At 33.9% G+C, this 23,069-nt stretch overlaps 3 protein-coding genes across 3 annotated transcripts; 2 read left to right on the forward strand and 1 right to left on the reverse strand.

Moving 5' to 3' along the window:
* Positions 1–5,872: 5,872 nt before the first annotated feature.
* On the forward strand, positions 5,873–6,361 carry LOC138338338 (secreted RxLR effector protein 161-like). The gene has a single exon (XM_069289292.1). The coding sequence runs from the start codon at positions 5,873–5,875 to the stop codon at positions 6,359–6,361; it is 489 nt and encodes a 162-aa protein (XP_069145393.1).
* An 8,027-nt stretch (positions 6,362–14,388) lies between these two features.
* Positions 14,389–14,909, forward strand: LOC101247056 (carrot ABA-induced in somatic embryos 3-like). Its single transcript, XM_004246271.5, has one exon. It carries the CDS (start codon positions 14,440–14,442, stop codon positions 14,743–14,745), a length of 306 nt encoding a protein of 101 aa, XP_004246319.1. The 5' UTR covers positions 14,389–14,439; the 3' UTR covers positions 14,746–14,909.
* Positions 14,910–15,112: 203 nt separating this feature from the next.
* Positions 15,113–20,877, reverse strand: LOC101246752 (chlorophyll synthase, chloroplastic). Its single transcript, XM_004246270.4, has 15 exons — positions 20,653–20,877; positions 20,540–20,581; positions 20,372–20,460; positions 18,920–19,007; positions 18,233–18,318; positions 18,070–18,156; positions 17,909–17,974; positions 17,750–17,833; positions 17,597–17,658; positions 16,762–16,837; positions 16,615–16,677; positions 16,448–16,529; positions 15,591–15,667; positions 15,435–15,482; positions 15,113–15,358 (listed from the first exon to the last, which is right to left on the reverse strand). Exons 1-15 carry the CDS (start codon positions 20,747–20,749, stop codon positions 15,296–15,298), a joined length of 1,110 nt encoding a protein of 369 aa, XP_004246318.1. The 5' UTR covers positions 20,750–20,877; the 3' UTR covers positions 15,113–15,295.
* Between the last annotated feature and the right edge of the window lie 2,192 nt (positions 20,878–23,069).

Below are 23,069 nucleotides of genomic sequence, written 5' to 3' on the forward strand. Positions count from 1 at the left end.
GAGAAATCAAATTCAGCATTCTAAATTGTCAAGCTAGGTCTAATTTGAATTTTAGTGATAATTTTTGAATTGGTTGGATAGTTTACAAAGATGCTGAGAATAATTAAATGACCATATAAATGAAATCACTCGATTAGTTTCATTTATTAACCGTTATATGTTATATAATATATACGTATATAATTGTTTCACATATTTTTAATAATATGATTGTTGTATAACTTAAAGAACAATATAAAGATGAAGACAAGAAGAATATAAGAGAAGAGGAACAATATAAGATAACTTTTTTTTTCAAATATACTACCAACTCTTCAAGTGTATTCAATAGGAATTCGTATGCTTCTATTTATAGTATAACATAGAGGTGCATACAAAAGGTTCGTCATAAACATGACATTAAACATGAATATAAAGAAAGAGGTTATGGAGGTTAAAGGTTACAAGAATAATTATCATAATAGAGGAAAGTAATGTAGTGACTTCTTGGTGTAGTGGATTATCTCCATAATGGAGGGAAGTAACATAGTAACTTCTTGTGTGTAATGGACATTCATATTATATTATTTTATAACACTCCCATTTAAATGTGCATAAATAATATGTGATAGAATCTGAGTAATTCTACAAGTTGATACAATTGGTGTTTTGATGATAGACAAGAAATGCAAGTAAATATACAAGTCAGCAAATTGATGCAGTAAAATAACGCAGTTAGATATTGGAGTAATTGTCACATAACAATTCAATGCAACAGATTGACATAGTCCAATTAATGCTAAAGATACAAGTTGATACAAATAAGGAAACCTTAATTATTAAAGATACAAGTTGATACAAATAAGGAAACTTTAATATATTAAGGAAGAAAGTTGTATATAAAAAGGATTGTACAATATAAGGTAAAATTAGTAATCCTTGTTTAAATACAATTACAATTTCCTTACCATATTTGATAAGGATTCAAGGAAGAAGAAAACTCTATAAAAAGAGGAAAAACGCAGATGAAGTGGTACGACTTCATATAGAGAGAAAAGTGAGAATTATTCATCAAGTAGAAGTCTTCAAGATCGATAGGTTTGCTAAGTTCAAGAAGTTCTTGAGTTAGAAAGTCTTGAACGTGTAAAACTATTTTCTTGTTTCATTCTTGAGTGTTAGTTACGATTCTTTGTACAAGAAGTGGGTTTGGCTTCTTGTAGAGTTGGGCTTTGGTGAGGTTTGTAACAAAAGGTGGATTTGGCCTTTTGGAGAGTAGAAGTAATCGATTATATTTAATCGAGAGTTATTGTAGTGGCGAGGTTTTTACTATTGAGTTGTAATCACAAAATCTTCTTGTTGAATTAATAAAACGGGGCTTTTCCTTCCTTGATTGAGGAAGGTTTTTAATTCAACAAGTGTTTGTATTTTGACTTAAAAGCAACTTACAAGAACCTGGGTCTTGTTCTAGGGGATAGGTTTATTCAATTGGTATCAGAGCAGGTCTTTTCGATAAAAGATTCACACCTTGAAAAGACTCAATGGCAGCACCACCTACCCCACAAGAGGGAGCTTTACAAACACGACCACCACTATTTAATGGCAAATACTATGGATGGTGGAAAAATTGTATAATGAATCATCTTATTGGCGAAAACCCTGATCTATAGGGAGTAATTCTAGATGGACCAACTATACCTATGAAAACTGCAACTGATGGAATCACCAAAATTCCAAAGGAAAGAAAAGAATGGAATGCTGAAGACAAGCTCGCAATCCAAAACAATGTCAAAGCCAAGAAAATTCAGATCTGTGGTATAGGACCAGACGAATACAATCGAATTTCGTCTTGTCAAGATGCCAAAGCCATATGGGAAACACAACAAACCGCTCATGAAGGAACAAGGCAAGTCAAGAAGTTCAAAATTGATAACTTGAACAGACAATATGAATTGTTCAGGATGACAGAAGTAGAGACCATACAAGACATGCACACGAGGTTCACTTCAATCATCAATGAGATGTACTCCTTGGGAGAGATAGTTCCTAATGGAAAGGCAGTAAGGAAACTCTTGAGTGTCCTTCCTGAAACTTGGGAAAGCAAAGTCGAGGCTATCACAGAAGCCCGCGACCTAGATTCACTGGCCATGGATGAGTTAAGTGGTAATCTCATCACATACGAACTCAAGAAAAACCAATAAAAGGAAATTGAAGGGAAAAGGAAGGAAAGGAGCCTGGTTCTAAAGGCTACTGCATCAGATGATTTTGAGGATGAAAATATTGCCCTTATAACCAAAAGGTTCACCAGAATGCTAAAGAGAGGACATGCCTTTCAAAAGAAAACACCTCAAAAATCATCTGAAAACACTAAAGACCAGGTTTGTCATAAGTGTGGAAGCCCGGATCACTTTATCAAATTCGGTCCACTTTGGGCTTTAGAGCAGAAAAAGACAAACTCTGAGAAGGGCAAAGACATCAAGAAAGATAAGTTTGTTCCCTCAAACAGAAGAATGACAACTCAAGAGGCAGATATCTCAATGAAAAGGGCCTTTGCAGCAATGGAGAATTCATTTGATGAAGAATCTGAGGATGATGAGACAGAAAACAAATCCCTTCTTGCACTAGAACAAGAAGATGATTATGACTTTCTTGCTCTTGTAGTAGTGGAAACCAAGGAAGAAAAGGAAACCTGCAGATCACAAGAAACCATATTAGCACTCATGGCTGGATCAGATTCTGAAGAGGACAAATGAGAAGAAGATATGAATGAAAAGGTTAGTCTTCATCACATACAAGACAATCTAAACTCATACTCAAAAAGGGAGCTAGAATACCTACTCTACACTCTCATTGATGCATATAAAACCATAGACTCAAAAAGGGGATTGATAATGGAAGACTATGCATTACTAAGAGAAGAAAACAAGAATATTGAAGAACAAAATCTTCATCTTTTATCCAAGAATACTGAACTAAGTAAAAACCTAGACTTGGTAACTAAAAGGAATGAAGCACTAACCAAAAAGCTTCTTGTGACTAAAATTGAAGCTGAAAATGGAATGAGATGGACCAGGTCCTCCATATTGCTTGACAACATTCACAAGAATCGTTCATCTAAGAGACATGGGATAGGTTTTGATAAAACTAGCTCTCAAGTGAAAAAAAAACCCAATATAGATTGTCTATGCATGCACTGTGGACCGGTAGGGCATAAAAGTCATGATTGTCAAAGAAAACAAACTGCTCATAATAAAAACTTGAAATCTTTGAGAAAACCTCATCATGAGAAAACCAATGAGCAAAAACAAATCCCTACAGTCAAATCTCTTCCCAGATGGGCCAGAAAAAATCTTATTCATCCATTCTCTAAGCATAAATCAAAGTGGATTTGGGTACCAAAATCTAACCCCCCCCCCCCCCAAATTAAACTGCAGGGATCAGTGAGAAGGAAGCAACAACAAAGGTACTTAGATAGTGCATGTTCCAGACACATGACTGGAGATAAAAGAAGTTTCCTCTCACTCAAAAACATCAAAGGAGGAAACGTTGCCTTTGGTAATGGAAAAAGTGGGAAAATTCAGAGAATTGGAAAGGTTGGGTCCATGGATACTCATGCAATTGAAAACGTATACTATGTGAATGGCCTACAACATAATCTATTGAGCGTATCTCAAATATGCGATAAAGGAAACAATGTTCTCTTTACAGAAAAAGAATGCAGAGTAACAAACTCAGTGACTGGGAACCTGGTTCTACTAGGTAAGATACACAATAATGTATACAAAGCCAAGATTGTTGACTCTAAGGAAGATACTCTTAAATGTCTAAGTGCAGTCTCTGATTGCTCCATGCTCTGGCACAAAAGAATTAGACACATTAGCATGACAACAATAAATAAACTCATATCTAAAGACCTGGTTAGGGGACTGCCAACCAAAAGTTTCAGGGACAACCAAGTATGTGGAACCTGCATTCAAGGAAAACAGGTTAGATCATCCTTCAAACCAAAGTTGACAGTGAGTATTACCAAGCCACTAGAACTGCTCCACATGGATTTGTGTGGACCAATGCGTATACAAAGCAGAGGTGGGAAAAGATATGTGTTTGTAATAGTTGATGACTATTCAAGATTCACTTGGACATTGTTTCTTGCAACAAAGGATGAAACATTCACTATGTTTGAAATCTTTGCAAAGCTGGTTCAGAAAAAATTTAACAAAGAAATAATTAGCATCAGATCTGATCATGGACTGCAGTTTGAGAACTCACAATTCCTACAATTTTGTACTACAAATGGGATTGAGCATAACTTCTCAGCACCTAGATTACCACAACAAAATGGTGTAGTTGAGAGGAAAAATAGAACACTGGAAGATATTGCAAGAACAATGTTAATCTCAAGCAAACTTCCAAAATTCTATTGGGCTGAAGCAGTAAACAGAGGATGCTATCTAATAAACAGATGTATGATCACATCAGTGTTAAACAAAACACCATATGAGCTGCTAAAAGGAAGAAAACCAAATTTAGCACATCTTAGGGCCTTTGGGTGTGTATGTTTTATACACAACAATGACAAGGACAATTTGAGAAAATTTGATGCCAAGAGTGATGAAAGAATTTTTCTGGGCTATTCGTGACAAAGCAAAGCCTACAAGGTACTGAATAAAAGAACAAACCATGTAGAAGAAAGTGTTCATGTTGTCTTTAATGAAAATAACAGTGAAATTGAAGGAAATTCAGAGGATGAACAGAATGAGGGAACCTACTCCAAGCCATCAGAACCAAAAATATGGGAAGAAGAATCCATACCCTCTCATAAAACACCTGAAATAGGAGATAAGTCTACTACTGAAACTGGTTCTTCTGCATCTCAAGAGCCAGTAAACATCCAAACTCACAGCTGGAAACATCAAAGCTCTCACCCTTTACAAAACATTATTACTCCTCTTAACTCAGGCATCTCTACAAGATCCAAATTACGTAGCATGTGTGCCTTCTCTGCCTATGTATTCCTTATTGAGCCAAAAAATATAAAGGAAGCACTACTAGACTCTGATTGGATTAGTGCTATGCAAGAAGAACTTAATCAGTTTGAAAGAAGCAGAGTATGGAACCTGGTTCCAAAACCTTAAAACAGGACGGTAATAGGAACAAGGTGGGTTTTTAGAAATAAGCTCGATGAGCAAGGTTAAATAGTACGCAACAAAGCTAGGCTAGTTGTACAGGGATATAACCAAGAAGAAGGGATAGACTACGATGAAACCTTTGCACCCGTAGCAAGAATTGAGGCAATCAGAATATTGATTGCATATGCTGCTCACATGGAATTTAAACTCTATCAAATGGATGTCAAAAGTGCCTTCTTAAACGGTTATCTGCAAGAAGAGGTGTATGTGAAACAACCCCCAGGTTTTAAGAATACCAAGTATCCTGATCATGTATACAAACTAGACAAAGCACTCTATGGGCTAAAACAAGCACCTAGAGCATGGTTTGATCGATTGTCCACCTTTCTTCTCACACATGGATACACAAGATAAAAAATTGATAATACATTGTTTCTTCGAAAACAAGGTGAAGATTTGTTCATAGTCCAAGTATATGTAGATGATATCATATTTGGAGGAACTAATGAGTTACTTGGAGTAGAATTTGCTCAACTAATGAATAGTGAATTTGAGATGAGTATGCTGGGAGAGCTAAACTTCTTTCTAGGACTCCAAATCAAACAAACTCCAGTTGGAACATCAATTCATCAACAAAAATACATCAAGGAATTACTGAAGAAGTATGAAATAAATGAAGCTAAGTCAAACGACACACCCATTGGGACAACAACAAAATTGATAAAGATGAACCATGTTCACCAGTAAATGACACTAGATATAGAGGTATGATTGGATCACTCCTATACCTTACTGCCAGTAGACCTGATATAGTGTTTAGTGTTGGTCTATGTGCACGTTTTCGGTCCTGTCCTAAGGAATCACATCTAAAAGCTTTCAAAAGAATCTTGAGATATTTAAAAGGCACAATGAACCTGGTTCTCTGGTATCCAACTGGTGACTCTTTTGATCTAAAAGGATTTGCTGACGCAGATTATGCAGGTCATATGGTTGATAGAAAAAGTACCTCTGGGATGACACACTTTTTAGGACCATGTCTAATATCTTGGGCAACTAGAAAACAAAATTCAGTTGCTCTATCTACTGTTGAGGCTGAGTATGTAGCAACTGCTTCATGTTGTGCCCAACTTCTTTGGATAAAACAGCAGCTTAAAGATTTTGGCATAAAAACAGGTTGTATTTCTATTCTATGTGATAATACAAGTGCTATGAACATGGCCAAAAATCCAGTTCAAACAAACGCACCAAACACATAGATGTTAGACATCACTTCCTTCGTGATAATGTTGAAAAAGGAAACATAGTAATAAAGTTCTGCAAAACTGAGGATCAAGTCGCTGATATTTTCACCAAGGCACTAGGAAGAGAATCATTTCAGAAAAATAGACTTGAGTTAGGACTCATCTTTCTAGATTGATTTTTGGTATAACCAAGTACTAAGGATATGAGAACCAGGTCCAGTCTAGTTGGTTCTACAACTGCTTTACACTAAGCAAGAAAAATTAGCAGTCAAAAATTAAAATAAAAAAAAGGGAGGGGACTATTTCTTCTTCTCTCTCCTATGTCACTTCTCTGAAAAGCAGGTGCAACCGTCAAAACACACGTCTCTTCTATGTCAACCCCCAATAATTACTAAAACTCCTCGAATATAACATCAAAACCGTTCCCAATAAAGCAATCTCTCTAAACAAGCAACCAACTCTTTCTCATCTTCCATTTTTTTGGAAAAAATCCTCAAAAATCACCATGTTCAATCCTCTTGTTGCTTACTCAGATGATGAAAATTCATCTGACAATGCATCTTCTCAGGGGGGAAGAGAACCATGTCATTGATACGGTATTCACTCAGGGGGGAGAAAACCAAGCGACAACCAAACCATCTGCATCCTCCCCCAAACCAGATCCGTCTGCATCTCAACCACCACCACCAGTTACAGAGTCACCACCACCACCTGTCACGAAGTCACCACCACAACCTGTCATAGAATCACCTTCACCACTAGTCAAACAAACTCCATTACCACCAAACCCAGAAACACCCATAACCACTATTCCAAAAAAAACCCTTCTTCTTCCCCAACTCACAAAACTACTCCTCAAAATCCACCACCACCCCACATTCTCTTAACAATGATCACATCCTTATGAGCACACTTCACCCTAAAAAACCAAGACGGACAAGAAAACAAATTGCAGTCAAACAAGTTCGTCCGCACAGGCCGGTAACTCGAAGTGCGAATGTAATCAAATCAACTGATGGTGCGACATCTAGTGTGAAGCGTCGTCGTCTGGGTAAGTCTCCTGTTCACTCATCTGTTTCTCCAATTATTCTTGATTCTGAAACTGATGATGTCTCTAAGGGTAAAAATTCTGAAACCCCTCAGTCAAAGTCAAAATCTGCAAAAAGAAATGTGAATAAATTTCTCAAAGTGGGAAAGAAAAAGTATTTTCAAATCAAAACAGTGCTTAGGGGTAGAACCTTTCATCCTGATATACTATCAATGGACATAGTCAAGCAGGTTTGTGAGTTACTAAGGTTTCAGGGGTGGGAGGAGTTATTTCTTGAACCTAATCTGATTTATGAACAAGAAGTGGTAGATTTTTATACAAATTTGATAATCTTGGAAGGAGATGTGGTATCTTCTAATGTGAAGGGAGTTGAAATAGTTTTTGATGCAACTAAACTTGGGGAAATTTTGCATATACCTTCTGTGGGTATTAATGAGTATCATTGGGGTTTTGATAAACATTCTAGCCTTCCAGCTAAATTCTCTCAAGGTAGAGTCAATTCTAGGGCACAGACTGTTTTAAAGTCCATTATGAGATCAGTGCATAAGCTTCTCTTAGAGATAGTACATAAGGTAATACTGCCTAGAGGTCACCAACGTCACATTGCATCCATAAGGGACATGGGACTTATGAATGCTCTTGAATGCAAAGAACGCATTGACTGGCCCACACTGATCATCAAACATCTTTCTAGAATTGTTGATCCTAAACTAGGTTCTCATCAATTAGCATTGGAAATCTGTTAACTAGAGTATTTGATGCATTTGAAGTACCATTGGAAGAAGGAAGGATTTTGAGTCGTGCAGATATGTTTACTCAAACCATTCTTGCTGATTGTGGCATTCCCATGGAGTCGGAGCAGATTGTTAATGCTTCTCCACGTACATTTGGTCCTGTTGCTCAGTTACTCAGGGAACTCAAAGTGGCAGAAGAAAAGTATGTCACTCTTGAATTGGAAAACCAGAATTTATGTGTTGAACTTAATACTTCAAATGCTGAGATTCACAGGTTGAAAGATCAGTTGGTGTAGCAGCAGCTTGCTAACAATGCAAGGGTTGACAGAGTTCTGGATATGTTTGCTTCTGTCTCAACCAAGCCTAGTCAATCTTCAACTTGAAAAGCATCTTGTTTGCACCTGGTTCTTTTGGATTATTTAAACTATGTGTTGATATTACTCTTTAGCCAGAACATTTTATTTTGCTCAACTGGGTGAGCATCAATTGTTGTTGTGGTTGTTATCTGGTTTTGTATTAGCAGTTATTGGACTCTTTTTGATTTGTCAAAAGGGGGAAGATATTATATATGTTGCATTACACAGGTTGCATTATACAAGTTTGTCTTCATCAAAAAGAGGGAATATGATAGAATCTGAGTAATTTTACAAGTTGATAAAATTGGTGTTTTGATGATAGACAAGAAATGCAAGTAAATATACAAGTCAGCAAATTAATGCAGTAAAATAACGCAGCTAGATATTGCAGTAATTGTCACGTAACAATTCAATGCAGCAGATTGACACAGTCCAATTAATACTAAAGATACAAGTTGATACAGATAAGGAAACCTTAATTATTAAAGATACAAGTTGATACAAATAAGGAAACTTTAATATATTAAGGAAGGAAGTTGTATATAAAAAGGATTGTACAATATAAGGTAAAATTAGTAATCCTTGTTTAAATACAATTACAATTTCTTACCTTATTTGATAAGAATTCAAGGCAGAAGAAAACTCTATAAAAAGAGGAAAAACGCAGATGAAGTGGTACGACTTCATACAGAGAGAAAAGTGACAATTATTCATCGAGTAGAAGTCTTCAAGATCGATAGGTTTGCTAAGTTCAAGAAGTTCTTGAGTTAGAAAGTCTTGAACGTGTAAAACTATTTTCTTGTTTCATTCTTTAGTGTTAGTTACGATTCTTTGTACAAGAAGTGGGTTTGGCTTCTTGTAGAGTTGAGCTTTGGTGAGGTTTGTAACAAAAGGTGGATTTGGCCTTTTGGAGAGTAGAAGTAGTCGATTATAGTTAATCGAGAGTTGTTGTAGTGGCGAGGTTTTTGATTATTGAGTTGTAATCACAAAATCTTCTTGTTAAATTAATAAAACAGGGTTTCTCCTTCCTTGATTGAGGAAGGTTTTTAATTCAACAAGTTTTTGTGTTTTGACTTAAAAGCAACTTACAAGAACCTGGTTCTTGTTCTAGGGGATAAGTTTCTTCAATATGTCTCATTAAAATCTTACAAAGAAAAAATCATGTGAAAAAAAATCCTACTGAAGGAAAAAGAGCACACATATCTTTTAATACGCTTTGAATGTTGTCTCGTTAAAAATCTTACAACAAAAATTCAATTGGAATAAAATCATGGTTAAGAAAAAGAGTATAGCGCGTATTTTTCTACACCTAATAAAAACTTTATTTAATATTTCAAAGACGACGCATTTCAATCTTATGTCACGACTTCCCAAATATTGATGTTGACAATTATTAGTGAATAAGTTTATAAGATTATCACTGGAGTGTGTCTTTGAACGACTATGTTACTATTTTGTTAAAGATTATGTGAAAAAGACTTTTGGTGAAATATGTTTTGTCAAATCTCCATTGATTGTATTCTTTCTTCAATTGAGCTATATATTTCTTTCGTATATGGTGGCTGGAATCCTTTTCATAAGAAAATCACATACTTTTTGAATATGATAGATCATGATTCCAACCAAATACACTCTGGATTTACTTCATAGATCGATATTATTTCTGCATGATTTGAAGAAGTGGTTACTAATGTTTGATTCTCGGAATTTCAAGATATTGTTGTGTCACAATATATAAAGAAATAGTCCATTTGCAATCGAGTTTTATGCAGATCAAATAAATATTCTGCATCTTCATAATAGAATCATTTCTCACTCAAAGATTGATTATTTCAATTTTATTAAAGTTCTTCTTTTTTTCATAAAGAAAATCATACATCTTCTATGTGTTGAGTCGTTTGCTTTGTTAGTTTCTTGTCATAACTTAAATGATAATATGATAATTCTTTCGCATAATTGTATATTAAAATCTTTTAACATTTGCATAACCAACAATCTATAGTGCATCAATTGCACTAATACATGACAGTTTAAATAATTGATGAGATCAAAAAGATTATTTCTTTGTGTTAAGCAGTCTCAAAATTCTTGAGTACTCAATGAAATTGTTTTAAGACCTTACTCAATGGAATTGCTTTAATAAGCATGCAAGAACGAGATTTAATAATAATTCACTATACATATTTGAGTATTCGTCTATTGCCAAAGTAAAACAAGTCTTATTCATCCACCAATGGAGAATATATCTCCATTAAATAATGTCAGAATTTTTGTGAAAATACTTTATGTCCCGAGGCATAAGTCGTACTTTATATCTTACAGTTATACTTTCGCACAATGATTCATTTGTATTCCACGGATATACAATTTAATCTATGAACTATAAGTTCAAAAACATTACTTTTTTATTAAAACAAAATATACTTGAATAGAGCATTTTATTTGGGCAATTATTTATCTTTCCACAATATATGATAGATTTGAGTTTAAGATCCTCATAATCATTTATAGCATTAAGTGCTACTTCATATCAAAGATATCGTCAACAGTTATTTTGATTCAATCTCAACGCGACATAACTTATCGAAATCTCTTCATTTTTCATCATTTTTAGAGACCTGAACCTTTGTCAAGGTATTATGAAGAGTTATGTCATAGTGCTCTTTCAAAACACTTACCTCATTATCATGAACATTTTGATAATTTGCTTTTGTCCTCCTTAAGGAATTTTACATTTTGAAATAGATTGGTCTATCACGCTTCTGACGTACCATGGACTCTATCGTTTAAGTGTTACTTATTGGAGCATTTGCAGCTTTATCAAAATATTGAGTCAGCAATGCATCTGAAAAATTATTTGTAATATTTTGCAAATGAATTATCTCTTGAACTGTAAGTTCACATTTTTTTTAACGAGGATCCAGATAATTCACCTTGCACATAATTTTAGCTTCTACACATATCTCTGCCTAATGTTAGAAAATTTAACATTTACCCCAACCTCATTTGGGGATTCATCTTGTTTCGTGGTGGAGCAATAAAATCATATGTGCACACATCAAATTTTTAGATGAAAATTATTTGATTTTTCAGCATTAGCCAATTGTGATAAGAGAACCTTGTTGTTTGATGCATACATGTTAGATAAACTCACATCATACCAAATTTTATTTGAGAGGATTTTTCTCATAATCAACTGTTATAACTATAATTCGAGGCATACAATTTCTGCTAAATCGACCAACATTATCAACATAATTTTATAATTTGAAATTGTGCTCTTAATTTAACAATTTTAACAAACAACCTTACAAAAAATCAATTTGTAAGTAGATACAAATGCACATGTGACCATAACATAGTTGCATCTATTAAATCATAATAGTATGCGGTCCACATGGAAGGTGAACGCGCTCATATTTACCTTTTTATATGTTCTAAATAATTTTAAGGGATACAATCCCAACCTAAGTTGGTATAATAATCATTTTATCATGAGAACAAGTAACACAAGAGAATTTATGAAGAATCTTTTAATTTTTCAAACATATAGTCACGTAAATTCGCAATATCTTTTGCATCACATCTCAATCAGAATTGTCAATCGATTATATCAACTGATATTTATTTTAGTTAACTTCTAGTTTATTTTTGCATGTAATTCATCATGCTCATATTTTATACAATAAATAAGAGAAAGGCGGATAACCTTTTATGTAAATATTGATAACCCCTTTGATTGTAGTTATCTGAAGATATTTAATCTTTCAACAATTTACGGTTCTAATATAACAATTTTTTCTTTCAATTTCTTTGAAACTTAAAAAGTTTCTTTTGAAATTTATTATAACCTCAATATTATAAAAAATTTCATTCCTCCTGATAGTTAAAGATTGGTCTTTCAGAACTCTCAATTAATTTTGTGTACTATTATAAATTTCACAATTCCATTCTTACTGTGATCATTTTCTTCAAAGAGAAAATTATTATCATTGTCATTGTTAAAATTATTACATTTACTATTTATTTTTTGACAATCAATGACAAAGTTATGTTACCACACAACAATATTTACTTTGTAGCATAACCATAGCTTTTATAGGAAAGAATTATTTCTTCCCTTTGTCATTCAATAGTTCATGATAGCACATATACAATATTTTTGATGCACTTAAAGTATATGACCAAATAATTATTTATGTTAAAATATTTCTTTTCAATTTCTAAAACTTTTCGTAGAGATGAGATGTGATATTTATCCAACAATACATGAATATGTTCTTATTTATACGAACACAAGTCACAGTTTCTTCAAGAAATGGACCATAACCATTTGTACATGCTCCACAAGTTTTTATTAGAAACTCAATTGTCATATTTTAACATTATCTAATTTATGTGGCTCACCTCAATATCACTTTAAGAGATCAAATGTACCAAATGTACTACCACTTTATATTCCTTTATTTTGATGTAGGATTTGTAAAACTTTTTAAAATGAGTTGCATCAACAACAATGTGCACAATATCTTTTCTTACCACTTTGATGGATAAAATTACCTTCAGATTTGATGGACCATCTTAAGAATCCATAATATTCTTTCTTTTAATTATAACAATGATGAAAATTAACATTTTACGTCACTAATATTTATACATTCAATCACTTATCATTTCAGAGTATTATGTACTGCTACTGCATTTACTTAAGAATGGAGCAAATTAATTGGACAAATTTCATAACTTTCAGTCAAAAATATATAACTTTATGTTAGTGATGTTATATCATCACCATAGTGCATTAGGACTTAAACTCAATGTCTAATCCATATAAGGAAGTCTTCATTCATAGATGATGGGACTTGAACCCAACTTCACATCATCATGGTGCACCGAATTTTATAATCCGATGACTTATCCACTTGGTGCGGTGAAACTTAAATTCACCTTCTCATCCTCAATCATTGTCTTAAAAAATCAAGTGCATTAAAAAAAATTAAATACCATAATCTGAATTGACTTAAAATAGAAAAAAATGAAGAGAATTAATTAATTAAAACAACATTTTGGAACCATACCAACATGGGTTGTTATATACTGGTGAGAGTGTTTCACCCTTAACCAGAGGTATCAGATTCGAATCGAGAATATGAAGATAATTTTATTGGAAGTGTTACCCCAAATAGACCCTGCGGAGCGTGATCAAAATTTAACTTGAGATAAGAACTCTCAACATCGAATAAAAAATAAATAAATAAATAAAAATATATTAAAACTTATAAAAATCTCAAATTAAAATAAGTTAAAACATTCTAATAGACTATTTCTTATGAAGTTATCATAATCTTACTAACTATTACTTAGTACATATAATATAAGAGGGTATGAAGTATACCTTACAATGGAAGAATTACAAAGATAATTCATAGAAATCAAGAAATACATATCATTAGTTTTTGATCGAGAAAGAGCAATTCGTGTTGATAACATTTTTATAAAACTTAAAAATAAAATAACAATATAAAAATGAAATAAAAAGAATAATATGAGATCACTTTCTTTTTCCAAATGTACACCAATTCTTATATCTTTATTTATAGCGTAACATTGAAATATACAAAAAATTAATCATAAACATGATATTAAACATGAATATAATCATGAAGAAGATTATAGTGGTGAAAAATTACAACATTAATTATCATAGAGGTGGATGTTATCTTCTATCCATATTATATTATTTTACATTTAAGTGTAGAAGGTTTGTTTTTTTTTTTCGTTTGTTTGATATGAATATGAATGTATGCGGTGGGAAAATAGTAGAGAGGAGTCGTGTCTTTGTGCATGCATATGTGTGTCTTTATTTTGACACGTACCTATTAGTAACTCAAATATATATCTTCTCAATGAAGTGAACTTTCTCCAAAAGAAGAAGAAAAAAAAGTTTAGAATAGAATGGCATCAGAGCAAGAAGAAAGATCTCAACTTGATGCTAGGGCTAGACAGGGAGAGACAGTTGTACCTGGTGGCACTGGTGGAAAAAGCCTTGAAGCTCAAGAACATCTAGCTCAAGGTAGAAGTAGAGGAGGTCAAACAAGAAGGGAACAGCTAGGAACAGAAGGATACCAAGAGCTAGGACAAAAAGGAGGACAAACTAGAAAAGAGCAAATAGGTAAAGAAGGATACAAAGAAATGGGTAGAAAAGGCGGACTCAGTAATGCTAATACTGATAAATCTCAAAAAGGCGTTAACGACGTTTGATTTATCATCTTCTATTATGGAGTATTTATAATTTTCATGTTATCTGGTTTGCTTCTTGTACGTTTAGCTACTTTAGTTATGAATAAGGTAGTTGCTTGCCAATAAATACTTGGTTTGTATCCAGTCTCTTTACCTATCAAATAATATAAACTTATATTGTATCACCAAGAGGAATCTGTGGCTTTTCATCGAACTTAGATCACTATCGATCTTTAACTATTTATTATGAGATTTTTAGACGCACCAGAATATGAGAGTGAATGAAACATATAGTTGATACAGCAGGTATCAACTTGTATGTATCAAATCAACTTGTATGTGTATAAAGAGAGTTATTTTTTGTTTCCTCAAATTTGACAGCAGAACCAAGCATAATCCAAAATTTGCATAAAACCATCATACAAAATCTTCATATTTTACATCCATCCTATTCTAGCATTCTACATTTGAAGGAAAAGTAAAGCACAAGTCATATTATCAAATAGAAAGAGCTTTGTTTGCTCTAAGCAGCTTGGCATCTCCTCTACACCATGAAAGCACCACTTGAATACTAATGGCTAGTTGCTAAAGCAGTAACCAAAAGACCAAGTATAAGAAATGGCTGTGCACTGGCCTGAAATGAGATACAATTGGTATTAGTTTTTGGCACAGCCAAATTTAAGTTCTAGTTCAAAAGAAGACAAAGGTACCTGATATTTGACGTCGTATTTTACTGGATCTTTGAGGAAGTACTTAAACTGCAGAGCCAAAATGAAGTACAGGTTAGACCACAAGAAGAAAATGAAGTACAGGTTAGACCACAAGAAGCAATTTGATAGAATTGTGTGGCTTTGATAAGGCGTTACCTGGAAGAAGACTTGTGGAGCAATTAAACCTAGAAGTGCAAAAGCATAATAGGGTTTGCCAGCACCTAAAAGATACCCTGCAACAAACAAGATATAATGCTATTACAAGATTAAGGCATAGATTTGTCCACATTCCTGAAAGATAGCCATTATGTTTAAGCATAGTGAAAGCTTAATTTGGCCTCGACCTAGAGAAGTTTAGATGATCTTAGGTGCTCCAGAAGTTTAGATGATCTTAGGTGCTCTAGTTTGCCGCTGGATTTTGACAGCACTTAAGTAGCCTTTGTAGCACCCTAGTTTTCAAGCAACATTAATCCGCAGCTCTAAATTTCAAAGAGAGATTTCCAAACAATCAAAGTTAATGATTACCCTCTCTAAGGTAGCAGAAACTGAACTTCTCTTGGTTTGTATTTTCTTATTTAAAAAAAAAAACGTGGTGCCCAAGAAAACTTAGGGTTCCTCCCACCAGCACAGGTACCAGGTAATTCTATAGCTTGGACAAATAAGAAGAACTGATCTAGTGTTTTTGCCTTGGCTAGAATTTGCGAGACCATATGGTTTTTAACCAACTTTATTGATCACTAAGTTCACGCCCTTGGCTCTTATAGTCCGAAGTCGAGGAGACTGCTGATAGCGTCTAGCATGCACGTCAATACTGGCAGTTACTAATCATTTCTACAGTCGACAATCACCATTTTAGAAAGCTATCACCTAACATCCATTTCTTACTTCAAATAGTATATTGATATAATGACACAAGCTTCAATGAAGATACACAACTTAGGAGGACCAAAAGGTCATCATGTGTTAACATATATAGATCTGACAGTTGTTGATAAAACAAGAACAACAATCACCTGCCACTGATATCTGAGTTATGTCAATGGCACCAACACAAATCCATTTAGCAGCTTCAGAACCAAAAGCTACTGGAAGTGACTAAAAATTGTGTCATAAGAAAGTCAGTACAGTCATAGAGATGCCCGATTGTGTATGAAAACTCAAACTTAGTGGAGATATATACCTGAAGCCCCATAGCTCTATCTCCTTCAATGCTTTTGAAATCATTTACAATGGCTATGCCCAGCTGCGAAGCAATAAACAAAAGGTAAGATGACTACTGATGCAAGTGATGGAAAAAAAAAACAGAAGTGTTTTTGCAGACTCTTACACCGGCAATGCTGTACAATAGTGTTAGTACAATTACATCAAGTGTAAGGGTCCCGAACAAAGCTTGACCGGCCCACCTACATCAAGAAATTAAAAGGATTCTGCATTACACAGTAAATAAGAAAATTTTGCCCTCCTGAGCACAAACCAAAATGCTGAAGTAATACATTTATAATGCAAAAAGGTAATTGTTATCACACATGATCCTATTTGTGGGACTAAATAAATGAGAACAAACTCCTCTACAAAGTCTCCAAGCAAATAATTCCCAGTCAACATCGGTTAACATTCAACATGATCATACTTGCATGATTGGAAAAATAGTTCACCTAATCAACCTTCTTATACAGCAAAGTGCAGCAGATAAGACCCTCCCTCCACCCCGTCTCACATCATGGACTTCCCTTTTTGGATTATCTCGATTATTAGAAAATTCTACACAGAAACAGAAGTTAATCCGACACCTAAGATTTTTGTGTTCAAATATCATAAACAACTACAACCTATACTTCACCAGAATAATTTTACGCACCAGTAAAAAATTACTTAAAAGTTCCCTTTTCCTTTATAAGTTGACATTAATGTTTTCTTTCTATCTTCATGAATAGATAAGTAAATGAAAATAAGCCCTGATAAAGCTGTCGTACAAAAAAGGATGGAGGCAGCAACTCGGTGACACAGGGAAGGCCAGGTTATTAGCTTTTCTATATGTAAAGCCATTTTATTATTATGAAAGGTAACTTGTTAAGACTGCTCCACTTTAGACAGGTTCTTTCTATTTTTGGAAGTAAATCTCGACAAGCTGCAGAGTACGTAGAAGAAAGTTTGATATATACCAAGGCAAGCTGATATAACTTGCTCCTAGAGCAAAATTTCCAATCCATCCGTTCTGTTTGAGCTGCACATAAATTTTTTATATCAAAGCTGTTCACATTTTGATACTGTACAAAAAAGCGTGGTTAGAGGATTATGAAAGATAACAATATTACCTTTAATGGTGGAGCTGAGTAGATGTAGGAGAGCAAGGATCCACCAAGTGCAAGGTAAAATATTACAGGAAAGTCATGCCCTGCCTATAACAACAATGATCATAGAATTGATACGTTTCCAGATAAATAACTAGATAATTAGCAGATTTAAGGACTTACCCAAACATCTAAAATACCAGCTAACCCAAGGCCTCCTAAAAGAAGCACCCATATTTGAGTAATGACCTGGTATCAATGATTATTTGATGAGAACATATAGAATTTCTGGAATTAGTTTTCACTTTTCAACATATCTGTAGACAATCTCAACCAAGACATACCTCTTGTTCAGATACCGCACCTGAAGGAATTGGACGGTAAGGTTCGTTAATAGCATCAATCTCTCTATCATACCAATCATTAATAGTCTAAACATAAAGCAAAACGGTCACTTCCCAGGATTTCTGAAGTAGATAATCTTGAAAAGCATTAACTTAAAAGTACCTGAGTATAGCCAGTTAGAAATGGACCAGACATCAACATACAAACAATTGATTTGGCCACATCCTCTGGAGTCCAGTGGAAGTTCCCTATGACAAGTTTCAGAAACAAAATCAGATACATGCAGAGATCCCACAAAATACATATCTGTCTAATCACAACTGTATAAATAGAAGTTCTTATTGGAGAATAATTTCGTTTGCAAAAGTGACTCACAAAGATTATATGAAGTATAACATTCCAAAATTAACTTAAATTGACAGAGTACTGTCATGGCAAATCTAGTATCATTTGCGCCGGCACCAAGCCACAACTGATATGCTTCTAATAGGCTATAACACAGGGAAATCTTCTTTTTTCTTAAGGAGAGAAGGAAGTATTTTTAAGAAATGCAACCGGATCGTGGCTTCATAACGTGATAGTTGTTTACACGCCTGATGACAATTGACATCTGAGATAAAGTTTATATGAATATAAATGTTCAATTCAAAATACAAGAGCATTTCATGATTTGATAACTAAATGTGCGACTGCATTTCTTTAATGTTTGGGAAGTAAAAATTTATCAGAACAAACAGGATATGAACATAGAAATTGGAGATATCTAAGGAGGGATATTTAAGGAGACATTAAATACTCATTGAACATGTCTCTAGAAATTGAGTTTTAAGAATATATGCCCTGTAGTACCAGAAGCAGCAGCTCCACAGACCACACCCCAGATAAGGGGAGGCCAAGTAACAGGTTTTGTAAGCTGAACCCGAATCTTCCACTTGTCCTGTAAAGAAGTGAATAGAGAAAAGTAAGTATTGAATTATTTAGTCTCAGTTGGGATACACACACACACTCATAGCATCCATATTTTCTATGCTTTTTCTCTTGGGGTCTTTAACTATCCAATCGAAAAAGCAGACTCTAGTAAGAAATTTTAAGGTGTTCTTTCAGGTTTATGGCATCATGCAGAAAATATAAAAAAAGGAGAGTATTTGTAGAACTTCTGCAATCGTAAAAGCATGAGCAAACGCTTCTCAAAGAATGACCATGCATTTACCTGTCGAAGACTTCCAGTGCTACAAACAAGAATTTTCCACATGATCAAAAGTCAATATGAGCGGAGATGATTTTTCGCTAATAAATGCATCTAACCTATCCTCAGTGTGGGGTGTAGTTTTGCAGGTAGATTAATGTTCAAGGTTTTCTTGAGTATATGAAGGAGTTAAGGATATATCAGAAATAACAGGCACTTCTATCAATGAACTACACTTCAATAACAAACAAAGTCGGGTCATATAGAAGCCTCTACAACAAGTTCACTATGTCCCAGCCTGAATAATTCCAATTCTACTTTACAACAATAACTATGCCTCGCTCCCAAGTCATCTCCAATACTACTTTGCTTATAAATAATTTATCTTCTAACGAAATTCAGGATTTACTAAAACTGAAGTTTTCAAGTCACATCTCTACAATATACACATCTTTAACCAGACCAAAAGGACTTCAGACAAGTACCAGACATAATAAAAATGTAAAACAGTAATACAGGAACAAAATAAACCTTTGTCCTAGCTAACTGGTATGGCCTCCATTGCTTTCTACTCGTAACTATATCTGCATTGATTTTGATTTTTTAGAGATTGCAGGTCTTTTAAAACAACTCTATTCCATGCAATTTTAGACCTACCCTGTCCTATGTTAGTTACTTCAATCATCATAGTGCTGTGCCAACAAACAAATCCAGTTTATATAGGCCATGACCAAACCATCTCAGACGACATCTCATTTTATCCCTCGAGTTTGTTACTTGTACCTTCAGTCAGATGTTATCGATTCTAATCTTATGTTACACAATCTGTTAGCGCATTCATCTTAAGATCGCATTTCTGATGCACTCATCCAACATTCATTCCCAATTAACATTATTGGTCTCACCGTTATTCTATAGAACTTGAGTTTCACTTTGTCAAGTATCTCATTGGTCACAATTCACTTCACCTCATCCTTATGTTTCGATAAATGGCAGTTTCATAACAGGGCAGTTATATACTAAATGATTCATAGTAACAAATTGAAGTTGACAACGGATTCAAATTCAAAGCTCAAAATAACAATAAATTCAAAAATAAACCCAAATTAGCCCACCGTTTCTTGCTTGGCTCCTTTGATTCCAAGAATCTGATTTATACTTGAGCCACCAGCAGCTGGTGCCTTATCTGGTGCCTCTGCTTTAGCTGCCACACAATATATGGAACTCCCATAAATACCCAAAACCCAATTAGTTTTTTTTTCAAAAAATAAATCCCAAGTTACCTTCTTTTTCAGTCTCTGTTGCTCTAACAACGAGTCTTCTTCCTATAAGAAACACATAAATGCATCAAATAAACAAATAAATTGAAGTTAATTGCATGTATGAATTTGCTTACGAGAGAGGGAGAATGATATTTGTGAAGAGCGAAGTGGGTTGTTGTAGTTGAAATTTGATAGTTTAATAGATGGCACAGTGTTGAGGAGAGAAGCCATTGCAATGGAAGTTCAGTGAAAGGAGAGCTTTTTGGTCTGATGATAACTTTTATCTTTTGTTTAATTATGTTATTAAAACAATTTATGACCAAAATGTTTTTTCTTTTACATTTGCCATTTTATATAACAACTCACTCTTTTCTAGACATAATAAAAAATTAATATACTTCTAGTGTTCTTTTCTTAAAAAAAATTGGGTTTTTGTTTTGTTTAAATAAGTGGGGTTGAGGAATATAATAGTATGGTTAGCTAGTGGACAACTACTTAGGTATAATTTTCATAAATCCTATAGTCCAAAGATTAAATTATATTTTAATTCTATTTTTTTGAATTACAATAATTTCTTAAAGTTTGTTTTCGAATATATTAAAGAGTTTTCAAATGTATCATAGCATAAATCGAGTACATTAAAAACTAGTTTGGATATATTAAAAGTTATATCGAATACATTATAAAATAAATTGAATACATAAAATATAGTTCTGATATATTAAATATTGATTTGAATATATTAATATATAACTTTGATACATTAAATACATTAGGAGAGAAATAAGAGATTTTAGAGTTCTTTAGAAATAGAAGAGGATATTAAAAATAAGAAAAATATAAAACTTGTATTTCAGTAATTAAATTGATCAAAATTCTTATATTACACTAAACTTCTAGAATTAAATTTTTAGTCCATGACGCTTTTATGATACTAATATGGGATAATGGCCAAGTACCCCCTCAACCTATGCCCGAAATCTTAGAGACACAGTTATACTATACTAAGGTCCTATTGCCCCCCTGAACTTATTTTATTAATAATTTTTTACCCCTTTTTAACTTACGTGGCACTATCTTGTGGGACCAACGATGGTTGACTTTTTTTCGAACTAGTGCCGCGTAGGCTAAAAATAGATAGAAAATTACATATAAAATAAGTTCAGGGGGGTAATTGTTAAATGATATTTAAGTCGTAGTTAGTTATATTAATTGTTCGTATAGTTTGTTATAGTTTGTTAGTCAGTTACATAACCAATTTAGTAGTTAGTTAGTTAGTTTCTGATTTTTTAGTTTGTGTATAAAAGAACTCTCATCTTCAACAATGAAGTTAAGTTTTCAGATTCAATACATACACTCCAATGGAGTTTACAGCTATGACAGAATTGTGTTTTAACATGGTATCAAAGCGAGGTTAAGAATCGATAGTAGAGCTTCATCTTCTTCTTCGTCTCTGTTTTCTTCTTCTTCTCACTCTGTTTCTTTCTTCTTCTTACTCTGATTTGAGTGATTGAGACTTTCTGGATTCGTCTCTGTTTTCCTCTTCTCCCTCTTACTCTGATTTGAGTGATTGAGTTTTTTTTTTCTGGATTCGTGTTAATTTCGTTAATCATGGCGATCGAAGAATCGGGTTCAACTACTACAAGTGCACCCAACTTGATTGATTCAAGCAATCCGTTGTACTTACATCCTTCGGATAATCCTGGCGCGGCACTAGTTCCAATTCCTTTTAATGGAGAAGGATATGGATCATGGAGACGAAGTATACTCCGTGCCTTATCAGCGAAAAACAAGCTAAGCTTCATTAATGGAGATTGCAAGAAACCTGGAACCAATTCAGATCATATCCGGCATTGGGAACGTTGCGATGACATGGTTACATCGTGGATTCTCAATTCTTTGTCCAAGGAGATCTCTGATAGTGTAGAATATGTCAGTAACTCGATGGAACTTTGGAAGGAACTTGAAGATCGATATGATCAGACGAACGGGGCAAAACTGTATCAAATTCAGAAGGATATCAATGATCTAACTCAAGGTACTCTTGATATTACTGCATATTATACAAAAATTAAAAGATTATGGGAAGAACTTAACAATCTTTGCAACAAAAATCAATGTGTCTGTGTTTGTTCGTATGGGGCAAAAGAAAATGTGTATAAGGCTGAACAGGATCGTCGCCTAATACAGTTTCTCATGGGCTTAAATGAAGTGTATACTGCTGTAAGAGGAAGTATTCTTATGTTGAATCCATTGCCTTCAATGGCTCAAGCTTTTTCAATCTTGATTCAAGAAGAGAAACAACGAGAATTTAAATCACATAATGTGATGAATATGGACTCTGTATCTCTTAATGCTGGAGCTAAGAATTTTAATCGTGGATCCACCAGTAGCACAGGACGTCAACAGGTAGGGAATTATGTGGATAAATCCCAGTTGTTCTGTGATTTTTGCAAAAGAACAAGGCACACAATGAAAACTTGTTATAAGCTCCATGGATACCCCCAAAATACTCAAAATGAGCACAACAAGAATCCAACATCTCAGTCTA

This window comes from Solanum lycopersicum, chromosome 9, assembly GCF_036512215.1.
Source record: "Solanum lycopersicum chromosome 9, SLM_r2.1".
Classification (NCBI taxonomy): Eukaryota; Viridiplantae; Streptophyta; class Magnoliopsida; order Solanales; family Solanaceae; genus Solanum; species Solanum lycopersicum.

Bases quoted from the DNA above. Each gene is read 5' to 3' on its own strand.
- LOC101246752 (XM_004246270.4), bottom strand. From the start codon at position 20,749: ATGGCTTCTCTCCTCAACACTGTGCCATCTATTAAACTATCAAATTTC. The intron at 19,008-20,371 runs GTGGGCTAATTT...ACTTCTTTACAG, and splicing joins AAGGAGCCAAGCAAGAAACG to GACAAGTGGAAGATTCGGGT. The intron at 15,668-16,447 runs GTGATTGTTGTT...TGTTTGTTGCAG, and splicing joins AACTCAGATATCAGTGGCAG to GGTATCTTTTAGGTGCTGGC.
- LOC138338338 (XM_069289292.1), top strand. From the start codon at position 5,873: ATGATTGGATCACTCCTATACCTTACTGCCAGTAGACCTGATATAGTG.
- LOC101247056 (XM_004246271.5), top strand. From the start codon at position 14,440: ATGGCATCAGAGCAAGAAGAAAGATCTCAACTTGATGCTAGGGCTAGA.